Source organism: Dromaius novaehollandiae, chromosome 1, assembly GCF_036370855.1.
Source record: "Dromaius novaehollandiae isolate bDroNov1 chromosome 1, bDroNov1.hap1, whole genome shotgun sequence".
NCBI classification, from domain to species: Eukaryota; Metazoa; Chordata; class Aves; order Casuariiformes; family Dromaiidae; genus Dromaius; species Dromaius novaehollandiae.
Window position 1 is genome coordinate 72,306,457 of NC_088098.1, and position 22,841 is coordinate 72,329,297.

The 22,841-nt window shown below is 43.5% G+C and overlaps 1 protein-coding gene across 2 annotated transcripts; it reads right to left on the reverse strand.

The window, feature by feature from the left end:
* Positions 1-1,879: 1,879 nt before the first annotated feature.
* TM7SF3 (transmembrane 7 superfamily member 3) lies at positions 1,880-21,548 on the reverse strand. 2 transcript variants are annotated; one of them, XM_026114122.2, is made up of 12 exons: positions 21,324-21,548; positions 14,627-14,781; positions 12,705-12,855; positions 12,152-12,272; positions 11,157-11,328; positions 9,973-10,150; positions 8,618-8,704; positions 8,123-8,203; positions 7,161-7,313; positions 5,678-5,775; positions 5,095-5,257; positions 1,880-4,185 (listed from the first exon to the last, which is right to left on the reverse strand). In XM_026114122.2, exons 1-12 carry the CDS (start codon positions 21,385-21,387, stop codon positions 3,923-3,925), a joined length of 1,686 nt encoding a protein of 561 aa, XP_025969907.1. In that variant the 5' UTR covers positions 21,388-21,548; the 3' UTR covers positions 1,880-3,922. The 2 variants fall into 2 exon arrangements, with proteins under 2 accessions (XP_025969907.1, XP_025969908.1); XM_026114123.2 differs by lacking the exon at positions 7,161-7,313.
* Between the last annotated feature and the right edge of the window lie 1,293 nt (positions 21,549-22,841).

Sequence of the window (22,841 nt, forward strand, 5' to 3'; positions counted from 1 at the left end):
GTTTTAAACTAAGTATTGCTTTAGCTTTATCCTCCGCTTTGATATCCAGTTGTCTGGGATTGTTTTACACAGTTTTTGGCAACGCCTAAATGCCTGGAAGACAGGGAAACAAAGCAGCCTCAAAGTAACAGTCACCAAGCAAATCAGGATATGCTAAGCTCTGTCTGACAGCAATACTAGAATGATGTGTCAGACAGTTAATGTATTTCACACATGGCAAAACATTAAGGAAAGCCAACATTTCCTCAGTCTCTAATATGGGTTTCATGTACTTCTTAACAGCTGGTATACAAACAGACCTTCAAGTGCTTTACAATCTGATGAATCCAACACATTTCTATCACCTGATTGAGAATGACAACCAATACATTTTCTTTTTACCAGGCACTAGCGACACAGATTATTAGATTGGAAGATATAAACCATTCTATTCTTTCCCAATGAGGAATGCTTTACTAAAACAGATTATCTTCAGAAAGCCACTTGCATAGGATAGCTCTGCAGAAATTACAAAGGATTAGATATTTCACAGGCCCTTTCTATAATGTCTCATAACCTGCTCCACATCAAAAGGCAGAGCATAGAAAGGGGGAGTATTTGTCTTCCTCCCTTCCAAAGTATGTCTACAAAAGCATGGTTTGCTTTTATTTCAAGCCACATTTGCTTAAGTCTGCTGCAGAAAGCACATAGGGTGCCAGTGGATTTCTGCCTTAAAGTTGTCACGCTCCATGAAGCATAATCAAGCTGGGTTTGTGCTTTCAAGAAGAAGGAGCAACAAGTATATAGGAAGACCTGTTTCTCTGAAAAGATCATGTCTTTGAGTTTATTTGTGCTATAACTTGCTTAAGAACAAAATGTTGGAAGTTAATGTGTGGGAAAGTGAGGGGGGAAGAGGAAAGAAGAAATCTCTCATGTAGATTTGAGGCAGGACTGCAACAAACACAGACCTAGAAAATCTCTAGGTGCGAGTAAAAGAAGTGTCATATGATCATTCCAGTATTGTTAGTACACCATAGGGAAGACTGCAAAAAACTTGGAAGAGTAAAGGAAGTACACTAAAGCAGTCATGGCAATGGAGCTCTCTGCAGCAGCAGGAGGTAGTTCTTCATCACAGCCCAGAGGGCTTGTTAGTTTCAAAATACTTTATTTTACAGAGGAAATCACCATCTTCCAGACTAGTGCAGACAAAGGTTCCCTGGAAGCAGACAGCATTATTTTAAGATAGCACAACTATGTGATAACACAGCAAGGTAATAGATTCCTCCAATGAGAGATTCTGCAGTCAGCATTTTGATGCAAGGCAGAATAGGTGAGGATCTAGTTTTCCTTCTTAACTGCCTCAAACTGTACACACAAACTTAAAAATCCTTCAACTCCCCAGTGGATCTGTTAGTCTGTTCTGATTATCATCACTATTCCCCACACAGCTCACAGAACAGGGAAGAATCTCCATCCCCAGCCCATCTTTTTAAAAATTGCACTAGAAGTCTCCCAGTCAGGCTCTCAGGAAAGGCTTCATAGCTAGTTCTGCCACACACTTCCTACATAATCTTTCCGTAGATTAGTTTCCAGTCAAGACTTGATGGCAATCATCCTTCTGTTCTCCCAAACCCTGGTCAATGATGCTATAGACACACCTCTTTAGGTCATGCATTTCTCCTCACTTGTCTTACAGCAGCAGGGGAAGAAGGGGGAAGTCTCAACCTGGATCTGTGGATGTAACTACTCTAACTACAGTAAGTCCTTACAACAGGAAAGCTAAGTTCCCCCTACCTCATGCCTCGAGAGTCTAAGAAATTTTTCAGAACAAACTACTCCTAGAGCTTGCTTCAGCCTTTTGAACTGCAAGCACCATTGAATTCAGTACAGAGTTCCAGTACTCTTTCAAAAAAGACATCTTTATTATAAAAGATTAGAAAATATTAGAGTTAAACTTATTTCACAATGTTAATCACAGCAGTTATAAAAAACACAAGGTAAACATGTTTAAGAGCATTTGTATATGAAATAAGTGTTTGCTACTTAGCCATCAAATATGGCAAAGATATGCTCAGTATCAGTGCTGTAGAGGCAGCCAGTGAGCATCAGTATGCTACAGGCCAGGGAAAGAGCACCACCCACAGCCACCCCCATTTGCCACAGAGAGCAGCACAGCAGAGCAAGATCTAACTGCAGGATTTTAGCCTAGCTTAGCTGTTTGAGGTCTAAGCAATCCTGGAAATTGGCCCTCTCAGTCAGATAACACAGATGCTAGTCACATTATAAGCCTTCACTCTGTAAGGAGATATAGGCTACCAATTAAGCCATTTTAAAGTCATTTTAGTTCTTTTCCGCTACTAGGATGTTTTAGCTTTCGAAAAAGAAGAAAGTTCTGAGAAAGTTCTTTCGGCACTTGCCATACAAAAAGTTGTTGCTCTCATACCTAATGCCAAGAATTTAAAGTGGTGGCTGAAAACTTGAGTTTGCTTAGGTTATTCACTAGTTATGGTTTCATTCAAGTGGCAGAACATCTACTCAACTTCAAATAAGAAGGACTCCCCATGTCGCTGCCCATATTCAAGATACAAAGACAGGGAGAAGAATCAGAACAAACCACCATAGCCCGTAGCAAGATATGGGATGTGAGACTTCAACCATTGCTTAATGCATGACAGATCACCATGTAAACATTGAAGGTGAAGACCAGGGTTGGGAGTGGAGAAGGGGGAAAGGAAGGCGAAGGAAGCCTTGGGACTATTTGTGCATTTATGTGAGCAAAACCCACAATGCTCCAGTTTGCAATTTGAAAAAAGGCTGGGTTTTGTTTTGTTTGTAAGGAAGTAAATAAAGCCACCACACAAGACAGTAGTTCTCCACTGAATACAAGAGTGGTCCCTATCTCCTTTCACACTGCATTATACTCTGGGCAGATTCAATCCAAACCAGTAAGGAATTCATTCAGTCAACAAGGATCCTGGTCAGTATTTTGCATGCAGTGTGACATTTTCATGCCTCACAGGCAAAAGTTAAAAGATCCATTAATTAAAAAAATAAAAATAGCTAGTGTTTCAACCAAGTTCAGGAATAGACTGCCATTGGCTATGAAGTGCTTATTTCAGTTATTCTTTTATGACAGCACCCCATCAAAAGCTGAGAGATTATATCAGAGTTGAAACAAGTCGCAGGCTGTTCGGAAAGCAAGCAAGGAAGCAAGCCTCTTGTGTTCTTTTAGCAGTTGTCTCTGTACAGAAACCAGAGAACCAGCTTGCTACAGAGCCAACTGAAAGTGAGAGAGAGTCTTGTTTCATATCACATCCACTTTGAGTCCTAATGTGCACACATACAACAGTTAATCCAGTGCAGTTTAAATTCAAGTCGCTTAGTCCAGTTTGCAAGGTTCAGTAATACTTCTTGGAAACATTGTCTGCAGCCATACATTTTGTACCTTTTTTGAAGATACTTCTTCAGTTGCTGCTAACAGAACTCCTTCTGTTTATGGTCCTTATCTTCTTCCCTTACAAGTTGACAGGCTGCTCACCTTTGGGAGTAAGTCAGGTAGTATTTTGGCAGTGATTTTTCACACTGCGAGGGAAGAACTGACACTGTACAGGTTACCTTAAGGGCTGTTTTATACTTCACATACCTAAAACATCAAGATAGATCACAAGACAAACACCTGTACTTCACCCATAGTACAAGCTCTCTGCAGCTAGGCACATGCATGTTACAGCAGGCTGAGTGGGCCACTGAGGAAAAAAACCAAAGTCACAGAGCAGCATGTAGTGTATTGACAGATGAACGCTTTTCTTCCAAGCTGAGCAAACACCTCCTCTCATTAAGCAGAGTGGTAAAAGCCTGCACCACTGGCTCACTGTTTGCTGATGATCACCCATCTCACAACGTTTCTAGACTCTTCCTCTGTGTCCACCAGTTATTTGGTTGGTTACAGAAGTAACGGAGTTCTTTCGCCAGCTGGCTGCTCTTTCTGAAAGACCTCTTTGATCTGCAATAGCTTGTTGTGGATCCTGTCTCTCAGAGGAGGGATGTGATGGCTAGGGTCTAAGACATTTGTGCTCCTGCGCTCCCTCTCCCTCTTCCAGAGGAGATAGGGGTGCGGTGGGAAGGGCACCTCGCTTCTCTCTCGGCGAAGCTGCACAGTTATTCCACTGAGGGCCAGCATTGCCCACACTGCCAGGATGATAAAGTCTGAAGGAAGAGGAAAAAACAAATTCCTATGACAAAACAGAAGTTTCCCTCTCCTCCCAAGCACAATGCTGACAAGTCTAGAGACAGACAGGAATGAAGTATTGTCTCTGCACCCCTCACACTCCTAAGAGCGTGTCCATGCAAACACAAGTTTAAGCAGTGACAATACATGTGGAGTTGATGCAATCTGTTAGCCACAGAATTAGGCCTTGTGACTGCCCACTCTGTAAGCCCATCAGCAACAACTTGGAGGATGCTCCTCAGGCTTGGACTGCCACAAGTGCCTTTGTCACATAACCCCAGCACACAGGTGCTGGAAGGCTGGTGTCTGAGTAAGTTGGCTAAGTACTTCTCTTGAAGGACTAGAATTTTTAATTTGGATGTTAAGCCTCACACCACACTTGCTATTTTCTCCGCTCATTCCCTCCTGCCCTCCAACATGCACTATTCACAACAGAAGCAAAGACACAGTGGTTTCTCTTAAGAGGCCATATTCTCAACCATCAAGACACTTTCTATTGAAGAAGTAGAGTGCGCCAAGTAATACAGTTCCTTTCCAGACCTTCTGACTTTGTTTATCCAAGTACAAAGTTTGGAGGGGACTCAAGTCTAAAACTTTAACAGGTAGAGTTAACATACCTCAGCCTACTCTTGTAATAGAGGAATAGTGTAAAGACCAGAATGGAGTTCCAAAGCTATAAAAATAAAGTGGACTAGAGGGTTCCCCTGCCTCCTCCCAGAAACTGTCCTTTCCTTTTCTAGCCACTGAAGAATGAATTTAGAGGTGCTCACATGCAGTAGCAATCTGCTTTGCAGGATGCCTATCTCAGAAATCCACCAAGGTGGGGGGGAAGTCAGCTTGTAATCACCTGGTTCTTTAAGGAATCAAGTCTGAAGAGCAGCACTCACCATTTGTTTGAAAAGGCACATTGGTATAAGCTCTGCTGAAGTAATCATTGAGGATCCTTCTGAGTAGGTCTAAGGTGATGTAGGCAAGACTTGTGTAGACATAACAGGCAATAGCTAAGACCACTGAGTAAGAGCCTACTACTCCACAGGCCAATATGTTCAGCTAGAGAAGGAGAGGGAAAGAAGAGAAAAAAGGCAGCTTTAGGAGACTGATAAACATTCTCTTTATTCCCCATCTCCTTAAGGCAGCATTTTGTATTGGTTTAACACTCTTACAAGATACATGGGTACCAGCCAGCTGCTCACATCAGTTATCCAGATAACATGTTAGGACAGCAGTGGTAACATCCACTAACAACTGTCTTTAATCTGCGTGCAACATCAGACAAAAAAAATCATTCCTTTGCATATGGACCATTCAACACAAGTGGGACTGAACAGGAACTATCTTGAGCCACCCCTGGGCTGAGCTATATGAAGCTATGTTAAGTCCTCTGTACATATCCCACAGAACCACATTTTGCATGAAAGTGTTTGACACCCCTTCCTCCCTTTTCCTGAGGTAACCATGCAGATTACTTACAATTCTTGGACAGCCAAAAAAAAGCACTGGAATCATCAAGGCCACACAAGAAAAGGTCACCCAGAACACAACATCATCACGGAAGACTTTGTAATCTCCTGCAAAGATACCACATTCCACAGCTAAAGTAGTTTCTTTTCCACTAGTGCTAATAAAACATGCTTGCTTTTTTAAAGTGATTTGGAGTGAACTCCTCCCCAAACACTCTGTACATTTAGAAAGTACATGGAGTAGCACATGATAAAAACAGCTTCTGAGCTCAACAGCCAGTTTTAAAGAAATGCATTTCAGTAGTGTTACCCTATACAAGGACAGAAAAAGAGAATCTTGGTTCAGCACAGGTCTAGTACCCTAAGGGGGGACAGCAGATCTTTTTGAATCATTTGCTACTCATCTAATAAGAGCATCTGAGTACTTCTATCCAGTAAGAGGCCATTTATTACCTGAATAAGTTTAGTCTACAAACCTACATCTAGGTAGGTTTGGCTCTACAGCCTGGTGCAAGAAGTCAGCCCATACACACAACATGGAGCAAACTCTTCTGCCTTTAGGAAGAGTAATTAAGCCATTTGAGTAAACACTGTTTTGCTGTCCCTGCTTTCTAAGACCTGTCAGTTAAACAAAGGGGACAACCTGACCACAAGACGATCCACCATTTTACTGTAATAAAGAGCAACCAGAGACTGCACGGATTATCACACAATCTAGGCTCAAGTCAAACACAAATGGCCTGAGAAGGAAAAGCTTCCAACAGGGGATCTTGGGTAAGAAGATTTGAAAGAAGTGCAGTTTTGAGATGTAAAGTTACAGCAGAAGCAGCAGTGTGGCTGATGCTCTGATGTCCCTGAGCAATTGCAGCTCTGCAGCCAGGCTTGCTTTTAAGTGGATTTGTCTTCTCCTGTTGTTTCTCTTGAAATCATTCTAAAGACCCTGATGATGTCAATTCAGCTGCAAATAGCTTGACTCTTACAGAGCAGTTCTGCCAACGAGGCTGTTTACATTGTAATATGGTGAAAGTTAACAGCAAGAACTCTTCATCTATGGTGCCTCACTTCTGAGGCCTCCGAGCTAAACTACAGACTCTCTGCTGCAACTTGCTTAGGATCAGAGAGAACAAGACAGACAGCAAATGCATGCCTAGAGCAGAGCTGGTGTCAGACTGCTGAGGTGGCAGACAGCTTAGGTGGGGAGAGCCTCAACAAGTTGTTTGCAGAGTAAGTAATTTTCCTTTTCCCATCAGTGGGGATTCCCTAAGTAACTTCAACTGCAGCACACCTGAAGAAATGCTTCAGGGACAGCTCTATTCCTCCCAACACTGCAAAGCATCACATTAAGAAGATAAGCCAGTTTGTTGAGTTCATCTTGTGGCCTTGAAGTGTCCTAGAGAGATATCAGAAGCTACATCCAGAAACTAGATCCCTGTAATACAGCAGTAAAGCATTTAAGTAGCCAGCGCTCTGCAGCAGAGTATTTCAGTGCATACCTAGTGGAGTGAAGACAACCACCGATGAGAAGAGAAATCCCAGCACAAGACCAATAATCAACATACAAAGTAGGACAGAGCCAAATCTCCACCAGTTAGCAACCAGGAGAAGCCCTCCAGTAATTCCAGCTACTGCTGTCAAAATAAGACGTACTGAAAAAGAAAAGGGGAAATTCCAAACTAAGAACTGTGGCAACACTCTGGAAGCTTCAGTTACTGTAGTAGCATATACAGCAGCCTTACTTGCATGCTTGATTTCCTTACCTAACAAAGTCTTTCTGCAAAAAGCCTTACTATTAGTTCCAGACAAGTGTATCAGTATTCACAGTAATAGCTATCTCACAGCTGTCTTTCACACATTTCTCTCAAAGCCTCTCGTTGGCAACAGAGGGTGTGGTACTGAAAGAGTAGTGCAGGACTGCAATGAAAGTGTTGCTACTCTGCGCAACAGTGCCTTGAGTTGCCGGGGCAGTTATGGTTGTGACAGATAATATACATGCATCAGGAGAGTAACTGTGTGAGGCAGGATCTATGAAAAGACAAAAAGAACTCTAATTCTTGCCAGCTGAACAAACAAGGTGCAGACTGTTTACTTTGTTAGCTTACAGAGGAAAACTGAATTTGAGCTGGAACCCCACATTATGAAAGAGAAGTGGGAAGGAAACTGTATGTTGCAAATTGCCAACTACCTTCTTTGATCTTCCTTGGATAGATACCCAAATGTGTCTTTTATAGTTGCAGCTATTCATTCTGCGTCACTACTGTTTGAGGTTGGAAGCAACACTTATTCTGTGTGTGTGTGTTGGTGCTGCTGGGGTAATCAGAGCTCAGTTCAATCACTTGTTTATCAGGTTTCTATCCTTAAGGCTAGCCAGCCACAAGCAAAATCAAATTTTTAAGGGATCCATAACAATGTTGCTTTGGGAATACACAGGACTGTGTATCCTGACACATCTACTCACCATCATAACCAAGGCCAGTTACCCTAGTAATGATCACAAAGAAGAAGAATCCTGTGAATATGAAGCCCATGAAGAATAAGTCTAGAGAAACAGGGGGAAAAAGATTTAGTGTGCTATCACTTCATACCAAGCCTACTTTACACCCTCAGACACCTTCATTTTACAGTGAACAGGAAGTCTCAGCTCACTGAGCGAGAATCACAAAAAGGAGAAACTGATAATGCTGTCTTGCTCTGGGAAAAGTTCTTAAGTTACATATTTATATCTACGCCTCCCAGCATCCACACCTAGTTCTAGTTTCCTGTTCGCTGAATACCAGAAGCTTCTTGCTCTGTACACAAGAACTCTGATCCCATCAAAGCAAAGCAGCAGACATAGCTGACAAAAATCACTACCAAATGATTCTTAAGAATAACACTACAGTTCTAAGATACATCAAGTAACAGCTATAAAATTCCAACCACATTTATGACAAGAGGCAAAACCATTCAGTACCTGTTTTCCAGAATCTGTGTCCAAAAAAGCAAGTGAAGAGACCAAGAACAGCAAGAGCAGTGAAGAATATTTTGGTAGAGAGTTTGCCTACAAGGAAAAAGAAAAAGGGTAACTAGAATATTTCCTGCAATGATGAGACTGAGATAAGGTAAGGTTGTTGTCACCCAGTCAGTGTAATAGCTGCTGCTCCTTCAGAAGTAAAGTGTGAACAGATGTGTCTGATCTAAAGCTCATCTTAACAGGATCTCCAACAGAATATCTAAGCAATCCCAGGCTGATTAGGAAAAAGCTTTCTTCTTTTTAAAAGACTAAAGTTCCAGCAACTCTACTACTGAAGCAGTTTTAATTTGCTGTTTATGTTACCATTACAGCTTTACCTGAAAATTCTTTGCTCAGCTTTAAAATAGGGCAATTCAACCATCTATGGGGGACAGTGCTAAGGATTAGTGACTGAGGTAGCAATTGGAATCTTTGTCACTGCAGCCATAATATCCCTTTAATATACTTTTTCCACACAAAGGACTTTCAGCATCCTAGTTTTGTTTACCTCTGTTCTTTAAGTGAAATTCTTACTAGTATTTAAGCTGCTTGAGATAAGTAAACTCTGAAATCTCTCTTCTCCAATTCAGAGACTTTTGGTCTGGATAATTTGTCTCTTGCCCATAAGACAACATCAAATTTGACAAGTTACTTATGTTATGGCATATAGGAAAATAAACCAGGACAAATCTTGCTTTATGAACCCCATTCTCTCTACTACCCTGTCCCTTCTGCAGTCATAACAGGAATGGTAGCTTTGCTCTTCTTCTCCTCCAGTTCTACCATTATAACTTTGTACAGTGAGAAAACTGACTACAAAGTCATGTTACTATTACTGGCATTCACTTATCAAATTAGGTTCACACTTATTTTGGGGTGACTATCGCCTTTCAAAATATTTGCTTGTTATTGTTAGCACTAGTACAGTTAGAGATTGGGCTGGATCCTAATCCAGTTCCTGTTTTACTAGCCTAGTTTCACATGCAGCATCTATAGTAACAGAAGTGATTTAAGGTTACCTACCCAATCTAAAGGGAGAAAGCTAGTGTGGCACTACAGAGTTGAAAGTCTGTTATTTGCAAACCCATATTAAAATCTCTGCTTAGTTTAATATTCAGTTGCTAACAGTTCCTCTCAGTCTTAATTTATCATTCTAGAAATTCTTCTTGATCAAGTAGATCGAGACATAAAACAAGATATATCTAGTGTAGAACAAACAGCTCCTTCACACTTGCAAAAGTCTCAAGAGCCTTGCTCAACCCAAAGAACATGAAGCTCTTGAGACTTGCTGGCAAGGATTACAAGTCCCAACTTACTGACAGAAGAGCAGTTATCCACTAGGTCAGCAAAGCTGCAGGCGTATGTATGCACAGGTACGTATGCAGCAGAAGTATTCCAAAGAGGATCCCATACTATGACATTGTAGATCACACCTTGCCCAGGGAGTGAGGAAAAGTAGACATTGGTCTTGTCATCAGTTGTCAGTGTAAGCACCTGGGACAGTAAAGAGTATAATTGCAAAGACCTGCTCTTTTCTCTATTACTGATAGCATGTTCATGTATAAATGCAGCAGCTGAGGCAGTACTCAGCAACTCAAGGAAAAAGACCAAGAAGTCCAGGTGAGAGCTCTGCTATTCTGAGTCCTCTCAGTATTACCAGTCCAAGCATTACAGGCTCACAGAATGGATTCCACTTCCTCCCACATTACCACAGCTTTGACAGGAGATAAGATCCTCCAAGCCACCATGCATTAGCTTCTCTCTATTTGAGGACAAAGTCAATTTCCTCATCAGTCTACTAATGCAGGTCTAGCCTCTGAAGCAGGCAAGGCTACTGTTCTACCCCCTAGCAAGGCTGGACTGGTAACAGGGAACATACAGTAAGAGTTTGCTTTCACATATCAGAGATGTTTATGCCCCCTCCAAACTGAATCCAGTTTCTAGTCCAGTTCCACCACGCTCTTCTACCTCCTCTGTTCCTTGCATTCCCCTGCCCAGTCCTCAGCACCTGCCAGGCACTGTAGGAGCCCAGAGCCATCCTTTTCAAAATTGGCTCTTCTTCCACAGTGGGTCTATACGCACTCTGTGGCAGTACTGTTCCAGCCAAACTGGCCTCAACACCACTGAAGGAACATTACGGCTAAAGCAATATTTAGCAGAGAGTCACTGTGCTAAGAACTCTTCGACAGAGAATAGGGTGCAAGACATACAGAAACACCTCAGACCATTCACTAACATCTACCTAATATCAGAGCCCATTACCAGAAGCCTAGACCCTGCCACATCACTGGGATAGGCTCATTAGCCAGCTCTATTTCAAGCCAGTGGTTGCCATTTTGTAGACATCACGCACTTCCTAGCCAATAATCTCAGCTAAAAAGCAAGCAGCATCAGAAGCTTGCCTCTGTCACCACTCAAAGAAGAAAAAAGTCAGAGGGGAAGTGAAAAGTTAAGTCAGCGCCACTGTCAAATGCTTGACATACTAATGCTTCAGACTTACTTTAATGCCGTTAGCTTTGATACTGTGCACCTCAGACATCTTCCGGATGTGGTTCATGAGTACCATCTCAGAAAGATCATTCTCTGGTAAAAAGTACTGATAGACATCATAAAGCAATCGCCATCGGGAGTTCTGACCAGTCCCTGAATCACAGGATGGTGGATTTGCTCCTCTGTAATTAAAGAGAGATCAGCTACATCCCCAGCAAAAGCCCTCAGATATTAACATTAGCTTTCAGAAGTTTCCTGTCTGAGCTGGCAACATTTGGCTTCTACTCTTTAGTTTTGAATCAGTTGCTGGGCTTAACTTCTAGATTGTAAAAGCTTGTGAGAATGGACTTTAGCAGGATTACACTGTAGAACCCTGATGCTGATAGAGGGTCTGTTCTGGCATTTGCCTTTAAGTTTACAGAGGCTTCCTGTAAGCTGTCATAAGGAACCAGTACATGAATTCCAAGATGTCACAACAGCCAGAGCGTTACAGCTTCACTGTTTGTTTTTCTATATATGCAATAAATAAAAAGCTCTGCCAAGATGCATGAACATAGTGGAGAGGGAATGGGGAAGGCTATCTGGGACACCATGCCCTACCTGGTAGATAACAGCTTATGACCTGAAGTGTTAATGTTTGGCAAAACTTTAGGTTATTATCACACTTTAATAGTAGTGAAGTGATGAAACAGGCTATAAAGCATAATTTTTCCTCAAATGGAGTAAGTTAGCACGAGGAGCAGGAAGATCTAGTATTTGCTGACTACTTGCACATCTGAAGTTGTAAGCTGTGTAACCTCTCCCACAAGCTGCAGCTTTCAACTCTTCTCTCCTTTGCTACCCTTCTTCCCTCCTCCTCTATCTCATAGTTTGCTTGTTGCAGCAAACAAGATTTCTGCCAGGAGTTGGATGCACAGCCTTTCCAGCAGAATCTTGTTTTATGGCCCTGGTCAAATATTGAATTAGAAAGGTCTGACCATCAGCATACAGAAGTTTTTCACACACCTGGCATATCCCAAGTTTGCAGGGGCAAACTTGATGTGTACATCAACCAAAGTATAGTCTAGGTAAATATTGGGATCCACTTCCAAGTCAAATTCTAGATTGCAGCCTCCAGGAATAGGATCTGAAATACAGATAGTTAGCTGTGTTAGCTTTTACTCCCCCTTTACACAGTATGAAGAGTTTTATTAAGACGTTCAACAAATAGACTGTGCCTACAAGTAATCATGTTTGGGATCTAGAATCATGTTTCAGTCCTGTAGACAATACAAGTCATTTCACTATAGTCACTAAGATAGGTCCCATTACATATGCACAGCAGTTTGCTACTCTAAGGCTGAAATCATGAGAAGACCATACAACACATCTGATACATGTGGCTTTTTAATTCAGTATTGATCCCAAACTTTAACAGTCCATTTCAAGAGAATTTCTGGCATCTCCGTTGTACATTTTCACCATTTAAGAACATCACCTCTAGAAGATCAACACTTCAGTTCTCACAACTAACTTGTAATAGACAGCTGGTATCCCTTAACAAGTAGTAAGAACATACCTTTCTCCATGTAAGCAATAGAGATAGCTGTGCTTAACACCCGGTTAGCATCCAGTGACCGAAGGTACCACGTACATACACTCTGTTGAGGCCGAAGAATGGAAACCAGTCCTTTGTCTACTCCAGTTCCTGAGCTGTTCACAGAGGGATTCTGGATAGAAACAGATTATGTAAGCACATAGTCCTTCCTGAGTACATTTCATCACAGCCTGACATATTGCACAGGAATCGCACTCCTGAGGGCACAAGACTATAGGGCACGTATTTTAGTACAAGCTGCCATAAATGAGGCATTCAGCCCTTACCTAGCTGGTAGCTCAGAGCTAGAATAAAGGGAGAGGTCTAACACCACCTGCTGCCTAGCTTAGGCTCAAAAACCCTACCAACAGAACTAGAAACAATCAAAGAGTTAATATCACAAGCAAATTGCAGAGGGTGCTACACACATTCTGAGAAATGGAGTGCAGACACATCTTGCTCTCTCTCCACCAGAATGGGGTTGACTGTAGGATAGCCAGTTTAACCCTAGCCATACCAGACCTGTGCTTGCTCCTGGAAAGCTTTTAAGATGCCTGCACCATACACCCAATTGTGGAATATTGGCTTGCACATAACAAAAGAGCCTGTGGGCAAGTTGGGCATTGACCTAATCTCCCCCCTACTGCTCAACACCACCTCCTTTTGGAACCAGGGGCCCTGAGGAAAGACCAGGCCAGCAACTGCAGTGCCACACTCACATGGCTGGAACAAACAATTAACATGCACTCAAATCCATCTTCCAGCATGGAAAGTATGCTCTTTTCCAAAAGGACCACAAAGTTATCTGAGGCGACCCCATATGGAGCTACTGGCAAGCTTTAAGGTCTGGTCCATCTCCATATTTCCAGAGGCAGGCCAGCCCTGGGAAGCAGTACAGACAGCTTTAGGCAGCACTGTTCTTGGCCTGGTAAACCCTACAGATGCAGACAGTGCCTGAATCCACAGCAGATATAATCCTGCCAGATAATCAAGAAGTGAACAGGTCTAACAGTAGAGTAGTCCCCGAGACCTGTAAGCCTGGCTAGTTCAACAATGCAAAGAGAGTTGAAGTGGGTGACTCATGAGACAGATCACTCATCTCAGCTTCTCAGCGTAGTCACTGGCACCCAGCGTATTCTTATTTTGGGATATATGGAAGGAGAGAGAGAAATCAGTGAGGTGGTAGCTGTTAGACCTCCACCTAGCACCTTCGACCTAGTTTATATCCTGTTCAAATACCACTTAGACCCCCAGAGCAGTAGAAAGTCAGTACTTCAGATTATATCCTAGCAATTATAGGACAAATTGAGCCTAATGTACAGCAGTAGGAATGCTTATGTTGTTGGCCAGAAGTAGCAGCCTTCACTGTAGTACTGTGAAGGAATTTCTCTGTATACCACCAAACAAGAACTAAATTCAGGAGAAACAGCGAGGTAACAAAACACTATCTGTAGTAGTCAGACCCAAGGCACATAAATGGCAGACATTATGCTAAATATGATCACTTTGGGATACTTACAGAGATAACTGACAAATGCTTATCATGAATCTGTTTAGCAAATAAAAGCAGATGAATATCAGCCAGCAGTCACATGTCAAAAGCACCACTCCCATGAAGAAAGAAGAGCCTTGGAAAATTTTCAGTCCAGCTCTGAGGTTCCTTTTAGTATTCTAGCCTCCAAAATAGCAGCAACGATATACAAACATGAGAAAGGTGGTATTATTCTAGCTTCAGAAATCCAGCAAGACATGAAGACATGCAGGAAACATACACTATGTTTATACAGCTTCAGTTCTGCATACATATCTATAGATACCAGAGCCAGCTACTGCTTCTCATTTGGGGGAGGGGGGTGTGAGGGAGGAAGCAACAGTTAAGATCAGTTCTGACACTCTTACCATACCTTATCGAAGGATATCACCACATTGTTTTGCTGGGCATGTACTTGAAAAATAACAACAGTCACATTGCTTGCAACATTCCTGATTACAGCTTCCACTGAATTGGTCTGGTTAAGCAGCACATTTCTGAATTTTCCCAAGGAGAGCTCAAGAAGACCTGCAGTAAGAAAAATAAAAAACCACATGTTTTTTGTCCAAACAGAAAGTTGGTGTCAAGGAGAGCCTGATGTTAATCAGCTGGGAACAGAGCAAGATGTTGTTTTATGCTATTCTCACCCTGTAAGTTGTATTTGGGCTTCAGAGACTGCTATACACAGCTGTGCTGACCACAACAGGCTAAGCAAGAGATGCCTCCATGCAGTCTGACACTCACCTAAGCACAACAGGCAGGACACCCTGCCAGGAGGCTAATTATTTAGTACACCTGAGCTGCATTAGCAGCAGACACTGGCTGCAGATGACCAGCTAGTGCAATCAAGGGCAAGTAATATTCTGAACACATTAAATGAGAGAGAGGACACTGAGGGCCCATTTGCTCCTCTGCTGATGCAGGAGAGCATGCTTACATTAGCCAGCCAACTTGCACAACACCTGTTAGCTCCCTCAGTGAATTCCCAGCCCCGTGGGAGTTAGGACAGTTCAGTCAGCTTCCATGGCACAGAGTCAAACCTGTAGTTTGACTCCGTATACTTACACACTTCCAGTTATTTCACCCATCTCTTTTACTCCAACACAGTTCCTAGTCATTAGTACTGCAGAACTTTGATTTCTGGATTTAATAGACCTCTGTCTACTTTTTCCAAGATACAACCAAGACTATTCCTCTAAGGATAAGCATAACCCCATTACACATTGACATTTTAAAGAGAACCACATGGCCCAGAATACAAGATTCTTTAGGAGAACCAGCTTTAGCTTGTTATTCAAGTCCTGCAAGAAAGCCTGCTTTCTCCCTCCCCTGGGATCTTGCAGGACAGGTGTTGTCAAGGGAGGGAAGAGAAGCATTTGTATAGAAGCCATGAGATTCCTCTGTTGATCAGTTAACAGACTAGATGCTTTTAGAGTATGCAAGATGCCCTCCCATTTTGCATTCTGATGCTTCTTAACACTCCCCTGTGCACACACAGACATGCAGTAGCCCAACAGACCTAAACTTACCAAACACACACACAGTATTTCCACAAAGTTGCCTCTTTTAGTGCCAGGGCTGATGCTGTGCTATACTCTAATAGAGGGAGAGCAACAAACAGCAGCCTCCAGCACACTGCTACTGAGGATTCAGGAGCTCTCCTTTTTGAAAAGGGAAGGAATACAGTCCTCCCATCCCAAACTCTACACCCAGAGGGTATACTCAGAGGATACTCCATGTTCCTTCACTGTTACTTTTCACTCTTCCCCAAGAAGCCAAGCATCTTTGGCCAGCTTCTTTTGCCTCTCAATAAGGCTTAAACAGAGGTGAATCCCTATCCCCCGACTGCTCTGCTCTTCTCATAGCAGAGGAAGAGAGGCAGAAAAGCTTAACTCACATCATCATGCTAAGTTCAATCCTTACACATTCACCCAAGAGACCAAGGCAGCAAGGAGTTTGGTTACTGGCTTTGGGCAGAGTCTGGTCCGAAAAATTTGATGAGTATTGACACTGCATCACCAATAAAGCCCTAGCTGAAGTATGGGAAGTATCACAAACCATCTAGGAGAAACAAGAGCCTCCATTTTTCAATTTATGTTAAGGAGTTTCTACTGCAAGTTTTCAGACATGTAAGATGTCTGTTAATGTAAGATTAGAGCTACCAAAAAAAGAAAAGCTTTTAATATTTTCTAGTTCTTCATAGAGTCCCTTGAACAGCATTCAGATGCCCGCCGCTTCAAAACCTCTCTCCTCCCAAGCTCTTATTTCTATACATGTTCTACCAGATACATAACTACAGAGTATGCATGCTAAAGAAAACAGACTATAAACCTATGCATTCAGAGATCTGGAGTGAAAGCTAGAACACAAACAAATGCAACATTTTTCTCTGAGCTTTAAGAACTTCAACACAGTTCCTGAACTACAAGACATACACTCAAATACATGTTCATCTATGGAGAAAAAGTGAAAACAAATCATTGAAACCATATACATCCTCTCCATGCTCTACAGGATGGAGGAACAAGCAATGCAGTCTTTCCCCTACCTCCACTCTGTACTCATACCCAGAGGCCTCTGCATAAGTAAGAGCAGATTCTTCAGCAAGACATGCAGCTACTACTTAAACATGATCATGAGACTAAGCGTCACAGGCACTCTCATGTTAATTAAAGTGTGTCATAAATTAAAGCATGGTGTTCTAGACTGCTTCAGTGTTTCCATAATTACTCCTACAACAGTGCATATGACCTATTTCAAACCAAAGTTTGAGCTGAAGAGTATAAAGTCAGGAGGAAAAAACCCTACATCCATCAGACCAGTGTTTTTCAGCTTGTGGTTACAAGCCCTGGAACATCACCTTTAGCCAGGCTTGAAAGGTAACTAGGAGTTCACATGCTCTGCACAGCATGCAGAACCTCTTCAGTCATTTGCTGAAAGACTATTTGCTACATGGCCACAGACTATAGCACCAAAAAGAACCCAAACCAACCCAACACCACACACTTCCCTGCCTTTCCTATTTCTATCATTTGGGCTAGTCATCGATTGTGCTCCTAAGCCGAAAAGAGCATGGAGAGCAAGACAAGCTAATCTACTCACAATCCATCAGTCTCATCACCATCACAATTTCTCAGACAGGCATTAGACTACCTGAGCCACATGGAGTTCAGTGTCAGTAAAGGTGCTTTGAGAGACAGAAACTGGGCACTGGAGAACTCCATGAACACACAGTACTGGTCCTGCATGCAAGCTTCCTCTTCAGGCAAGGCTGATCTCACTGATGATAGCACAATAAATACAGCTGCAAGATCAGCAGCACATGCAACAGAGATGCCACCATCACAGAAATGAGGCAGTTCACCCAGGAGGTCAGCAACAGAGCCAGAAACAAAAGCCAGGTTTTACTGCTTCACTTGAAGTGGTGAAGGTTTGGAAACTCCTGACAAAATGCCAAGCTATCTTCTCCTCTCCACAATGAGGAGAGACAAGTCTGAAGGTCACTGCATGTGGCTTAGGGTAAGGTACAAGAAAGGAACCCTCAATACTGTAGAGATTATCAGCTGGAAGTATATGCTCAAAGGAAGCTAGGACTACTGAAACAGAGCAAGAGCTGGGCAGATGGAGTATTTAGCACATATTATTCAATATACTAGTACTATCAATACTAGAATAGAAGCATGGATAGTCTGTTATACAATGAACTGATAAGCAGATTTTGCAGGTGGGCAAAAAACCACTGTCACCACATATTCCATCTCTTTTCCCACAAAAGTAAGGCCAAAACCAGTAAAGACAAAGGAATTCAACATCTTGCAAAGTGCTGCAGAGATCAAAAGCCCTTCTTCCTAACTCTAAGAAATGAGTTAGTCACCGCTACAGATGCTTTACATTTATTATCCCTTGCCTGTGACATGCAGTTTCCCCAACAAGCAGTAGCTAGCCTGAACCATTGCCATTCTGCTGATTCAGTGCCATGTTCTCAGTTCACTTAATGGTTTAATTAAACCACATATCCGGCTCCAGGAGTCAAGTGTTACTTCCCATCATCAATAAGCAGCTAACCACATGAGGTTCTTCGTAACACCTAATGGCCCAGTTTCCATTAAGAAATGTATCTGAAGGCATGCCATTGCTGCACATGCAGAAAGAGTATTTACCACAGAGATGTGCTCCATCAGTACGCTTGCCTCAGACAAGTAAGTTCTCTAGAGTCACAGAAAATGCATTTCTACTTCGTGCCAAGCTACTCACAGTAGATGCATAGAAAAAGCTTTCACAAGTTTTAAGAGCGAGAACCCTCCAATGCAGAGGATGTCAATAAATACATGAAGACATTTAATGGAGAGGAAATGCAAGCTCAGCAGATCAAAAACTGGTTTGAACAGGGACAACATGAGTATATACTTATTTATTAAACAAAAGACATAAGCTATATCAGATCTATATGGCCATGCACAGACGGATGCACAGCAGAGTCTTGGTATGAGGCCACCATCTTCACATGCAAGCACAAACCCAAATAAAGATCTGCTAAAGGAGCAGTGAGATCTACGAATGCTTCTAAATTTTAATCTCCTTTCCTTAGTCATGACCTGTACTCCAAATAAGATTTGATGCTTACAGGGGACAGTGGCACGGAACATGGTTGTCACCAGCCACACCACTCCCATTCCAGAAAGACTGCTTTCTAGCAGGCTGCTGAAGTTATCAGGTCCTCTGGAGAAAGAGGGTAAGAAGCACTTAGGTCACCTGCTTAGAGATTTGTTAATCCACTTTGATTACCAGCCAGAATATGCAAGAGCAGGGACAAGGCCTGAGTCACCTTGCAGGTACTGTTGATTAAGATGTCATTTACACATCTGGGTAATAATGCCCCCTCATTTTGCTACACCAGGAGGTGCAAGTGACCAGCTGTCCAACATATTCAGACAACACAACAGCTTTTTGTGAACCTCTTATTTTAAAATCTTGTCTTTGCATTGACTAAACAGCTAGCACAAACTAAGTTCATCCAGATAAGTTGGGGGGGTGGGGGAGGGAAGGGAAACAGACACCACTCAGTTGGCTTGTATTTGGCATGTAATCTGGCAATTCAGTTGGCATGATTATTGTCTAGTTAAATCTCTGATGTAGAGGGTGGTCCTGATCCAGGTAAAAATGTATCAAGAGGACACTACTGGATCCTGATTACACTGTAAGTTTGGTTTAGTTTTTCATCACTAAATAACCTGGTTTAGAAACAAACCAGGACACAGCAAATGAGGCCAGGTGCATTCCACTATTCCATGCAAGTGAAGCTCCCTGGGAGACAGCAGCAGACACGATGGATCAACTTAATACTTAGGTGCAAGTGTTTGAAAGAGCTGCAGCCCATCAGATTCCTGAACAAGAGTGTCTGTGTAATATAGCCCATCACTCATGGATTTTTACTTATTTGAACATTTAAAACAAAGTGGGATCTTCTAGTATTAGGAGAAAGCTGGGCCCTTCCCTGAAAACCTGGCTGTTCAAGACGGATTAGCCAAAAGACAATTTCAAATATGTGAACCATTAAACAAGTGTCCTTCTTTAGAGGGCCTAGTGATCAGCTAGACATTTATATGCAAATTATACAGCTTATTAGCTTTTTGTGAAGAAAACACTTTTCTTCCTCTCTACCCTCAATTCTGTAATGGAGCATCAGTAATAGCCTTCTTCAAAGGAAAACAATTAAACAAGTCTCACTTTCATTCTGGCTTTATACATACTGTAAACAAACAAGACTAAATTCATGACCCACTTTTAACTCAAGTCTGGGAGATAAACTGCTTGCCAGAGTCTCTAAACACGAGAATGTAAGAACATTGAGCCTTCATTCTCAGAACTCATCAAGCAGCTGCCTTTAGAGCCTATGAGAAACAGTGAATGCTTAGCTGTCCACTAAGATATTAGGCATGAAACTCGGGGGGAATGTGGGAAATCCCCCATACCTGAGATGGATTCCAATTGCTGTCCTGGAGCCTTGCTAAGCATCTCAAGGGCAGATATCTCTTTTTGGAGAATTAAGCTTTATTAGAGGCAAGTTGAAATAAATAGAGAAAAACTAAGAGGGGAAAACTTGCATCAACCTTAACCTAAGAGACTGCTTGCCTTTTCTCTGAAAGGAAACTGGCTCTTTTCCTTTATTTGAACAGGAAAAGGGACAAGAGCTTAACCAGGGAAAAAAAAAAAAAAAAAAAAAAAAAAGAGAGTAAGCAGTGGTTAGACCTTCACAAGCTGTAATTATCATAGGTCACTTGACTCTGCAAGCTTATTCTGGGTTGCATACAGAAGCACAGGAGAGCTACAAGAAAAACCATGCTGAATAAAGTCAGACTGCATCAACATGACCAACAAGCAATCCTAGGAACCAAGCTCCAGAAGCCGAGAGTTTTACTCTTTCTTAGGTTTAATGGACAACGTTCTTCAAGACATAGTTAGCACAGAACCCAGAAGTCCACAAAAAGCAATTAGCCCTCTCTCCTTCACATACGAGTTTCTAGTCAGTGAATGCCCCCTTGTTTCTTTTAATGGAGCACGTTACTAGACACCAAACTCATCAGCACACACTGCATCTCTGCTGCCCGCTGCAACAAATTAGTCAAGCAAACCTACCGGAGAGTTAAAATGATGGCGTTTGTACCAATTAAGACCGCGGAGCTGTTCAACCCTCCTCCTTGCTTGAAACGGGAAGGGGAAGGGGTTAGAATGAGCTCTCCCCTGCCTACTCTTCATGCCAGTATCAGCAGAGATCAAGATAACTTTTTTTTTTTCCCTACAGTTCTTCAAACCCCAAGCTGAGATCAAAGCAGAGATGTAGCGTTCAAACCCCGAGCGCCAGGTCCCCGCTACCTCACCGCGGCCCGCGGCGCCTGAACCGCCGCGAGGAGCTGCGGGCCGGGCCGCTCTCCTCCCGGCCGACAGCCCCGCCATGGCGGCGCCGCTCGCACCGGCCTCGCCCGCTGCCCCGCGCGGTCTGACCGCTCCTGCCCACCCGCCTCTGGGGAGGCCCCGCGGCCGCCGTGAGGCGGCCCGCCCGCCCCGCTCACCTGCGGCGCCGCGCAGGGTCCCCAGGAGCACCAGGAGCACCACGGCGCAGGGCGGGAGCTGCATGGCGCCGCCGGGAGAAGCGGAGAGGCAGCGGAGGCCGGTCAGCGGCGCCGGCAGAGGCTAAGGCTGAGTCCCGGTGGGCGGCGGGAGGGGCCTGGCCCGGGCGGGCCCTGCGAGGCGGCGCGGCGCGGCGCCCGGCCCGCCCCCAGCCCGCCGGGAGAGGGGGGAAGCGCCGCGGGGGGAGGGGCGGCACCGAGCAGCGCGCGGGGGCCGCGGCAACGGTCCTAACCGCCGCGCCCAACGGCCCTTTATCCTCGGCGGCCCGCAAACCGCCGCCTGCGGCCCGCTGCTGCTGCTTGGCGAGGCTTCCAGGCTGCGGGGGGGAGGAGGGGGGATTTCTTTTTTTACTTTTATTATTTTTTTTTAACGCCCCTGCTGTTCATTTCGTAGCGCCCTCATCAAATGCTGGGAAGTGGTCACTCGCACGAGAAGCGCTCGCAGCCCTCAGAGGCGCCTCTGGTTTCAAAGGTGATTCACGCGCACATGACAGGGAAAAGAAAACAGAGGGTGAAATCAAAGTCTCCCCGCTTCTCGCTGTCGTTGTTTTCAGTTCTTGTGTATGTTAGGCCGATCTCATAGTTAACTGGGCCTCGTTTATGAATTCACGTAATAACCTAAACCTCTGTTAAGCCTTATGCAATCACCCTCACTTTTTTTTCCCTACCGCTTTAATCCATTTTTCAGTTAACAGAATGTAAAAGGAAGCTCTCATTCAGGCATCCAAAGAACAGAGACATGCATACTGGTTTCTGTTTATAGTTATTTCGGTTAAAAGGGTTTACTTTGTTCTGCCTACCTTTGCCTGATATACTTTGGAAGGCAGCCTTTCTCAGTAAGGATATCTATCTTTGTCCTGCCCAACAAGGTTCCTTAGGTCAAAACATGTAATGTTAAAAGACTGTTAGGTTTAGTGCTTTGCCCTGAGCCACCGTCAGAGCTGGCGGTGAGACCTCGGCTGTTCTTCATGCAGGGCTCGATATACAAACTGCTTGCCCGTGTTGCAGAGGAACGGTGCCTGAGAGAGGCTTGTCTCATGCCATATGTCTCACTTATTCCAGGCTCACACCATCATCCATCCAAATTGTGGAAGTCCAAAAAAAGCCTGCTGATTTCCAGAAGAGCTGGAACTGCCTTAAAAATGAGCAGGTTTTGGTCTACAATGTAGCGCTTTGGTGACTTGGCTTTTTAACCAAGGAGCGTGAAGAAAACACACATTCCAGTTTATACCCACAGGCCAGCAAAATCATCGGTATAAGCCCAACCATAGTATCAGAAAAACACTTCTACTAGATTAGTGAATACGACAGCAAAGAGGGTAGCTGAGGAAGCTGCAAGAAGATTCCTCAACAGACACATTGCTGCTGGGTGGCTGCACCCACAGCTTCTCAGAAAAGTTGGCCAGAAGAGACGTCTGGAGGTCTCTAGACAAATCATCCACTTGAAGCTGGACTACGGTT

Coding starts and splice junctions, on each gene's coding strand:
- TM7SF3 (XM_026114122.2), bottom strand. CDS start 21,387: ATGCAGCTCCCGCCCTGCGCCGTGGTGCTCCTGGTGCTCCTGGGGACC. Junction 12,856..14,626: donor TGGTGATATCCTTCGATAAG/GTATGGTAAGAG, acceptor GTTTCTATCCAG/AATCCCTCTGTGAACAGCTC. Junction 11,329..12,151: donor GCAAACTTGGGATATGCCAG/GTGTGTGAAAAA, acceptor CTTTAATTACAG/AGGAGCAAATCCACCATCCT.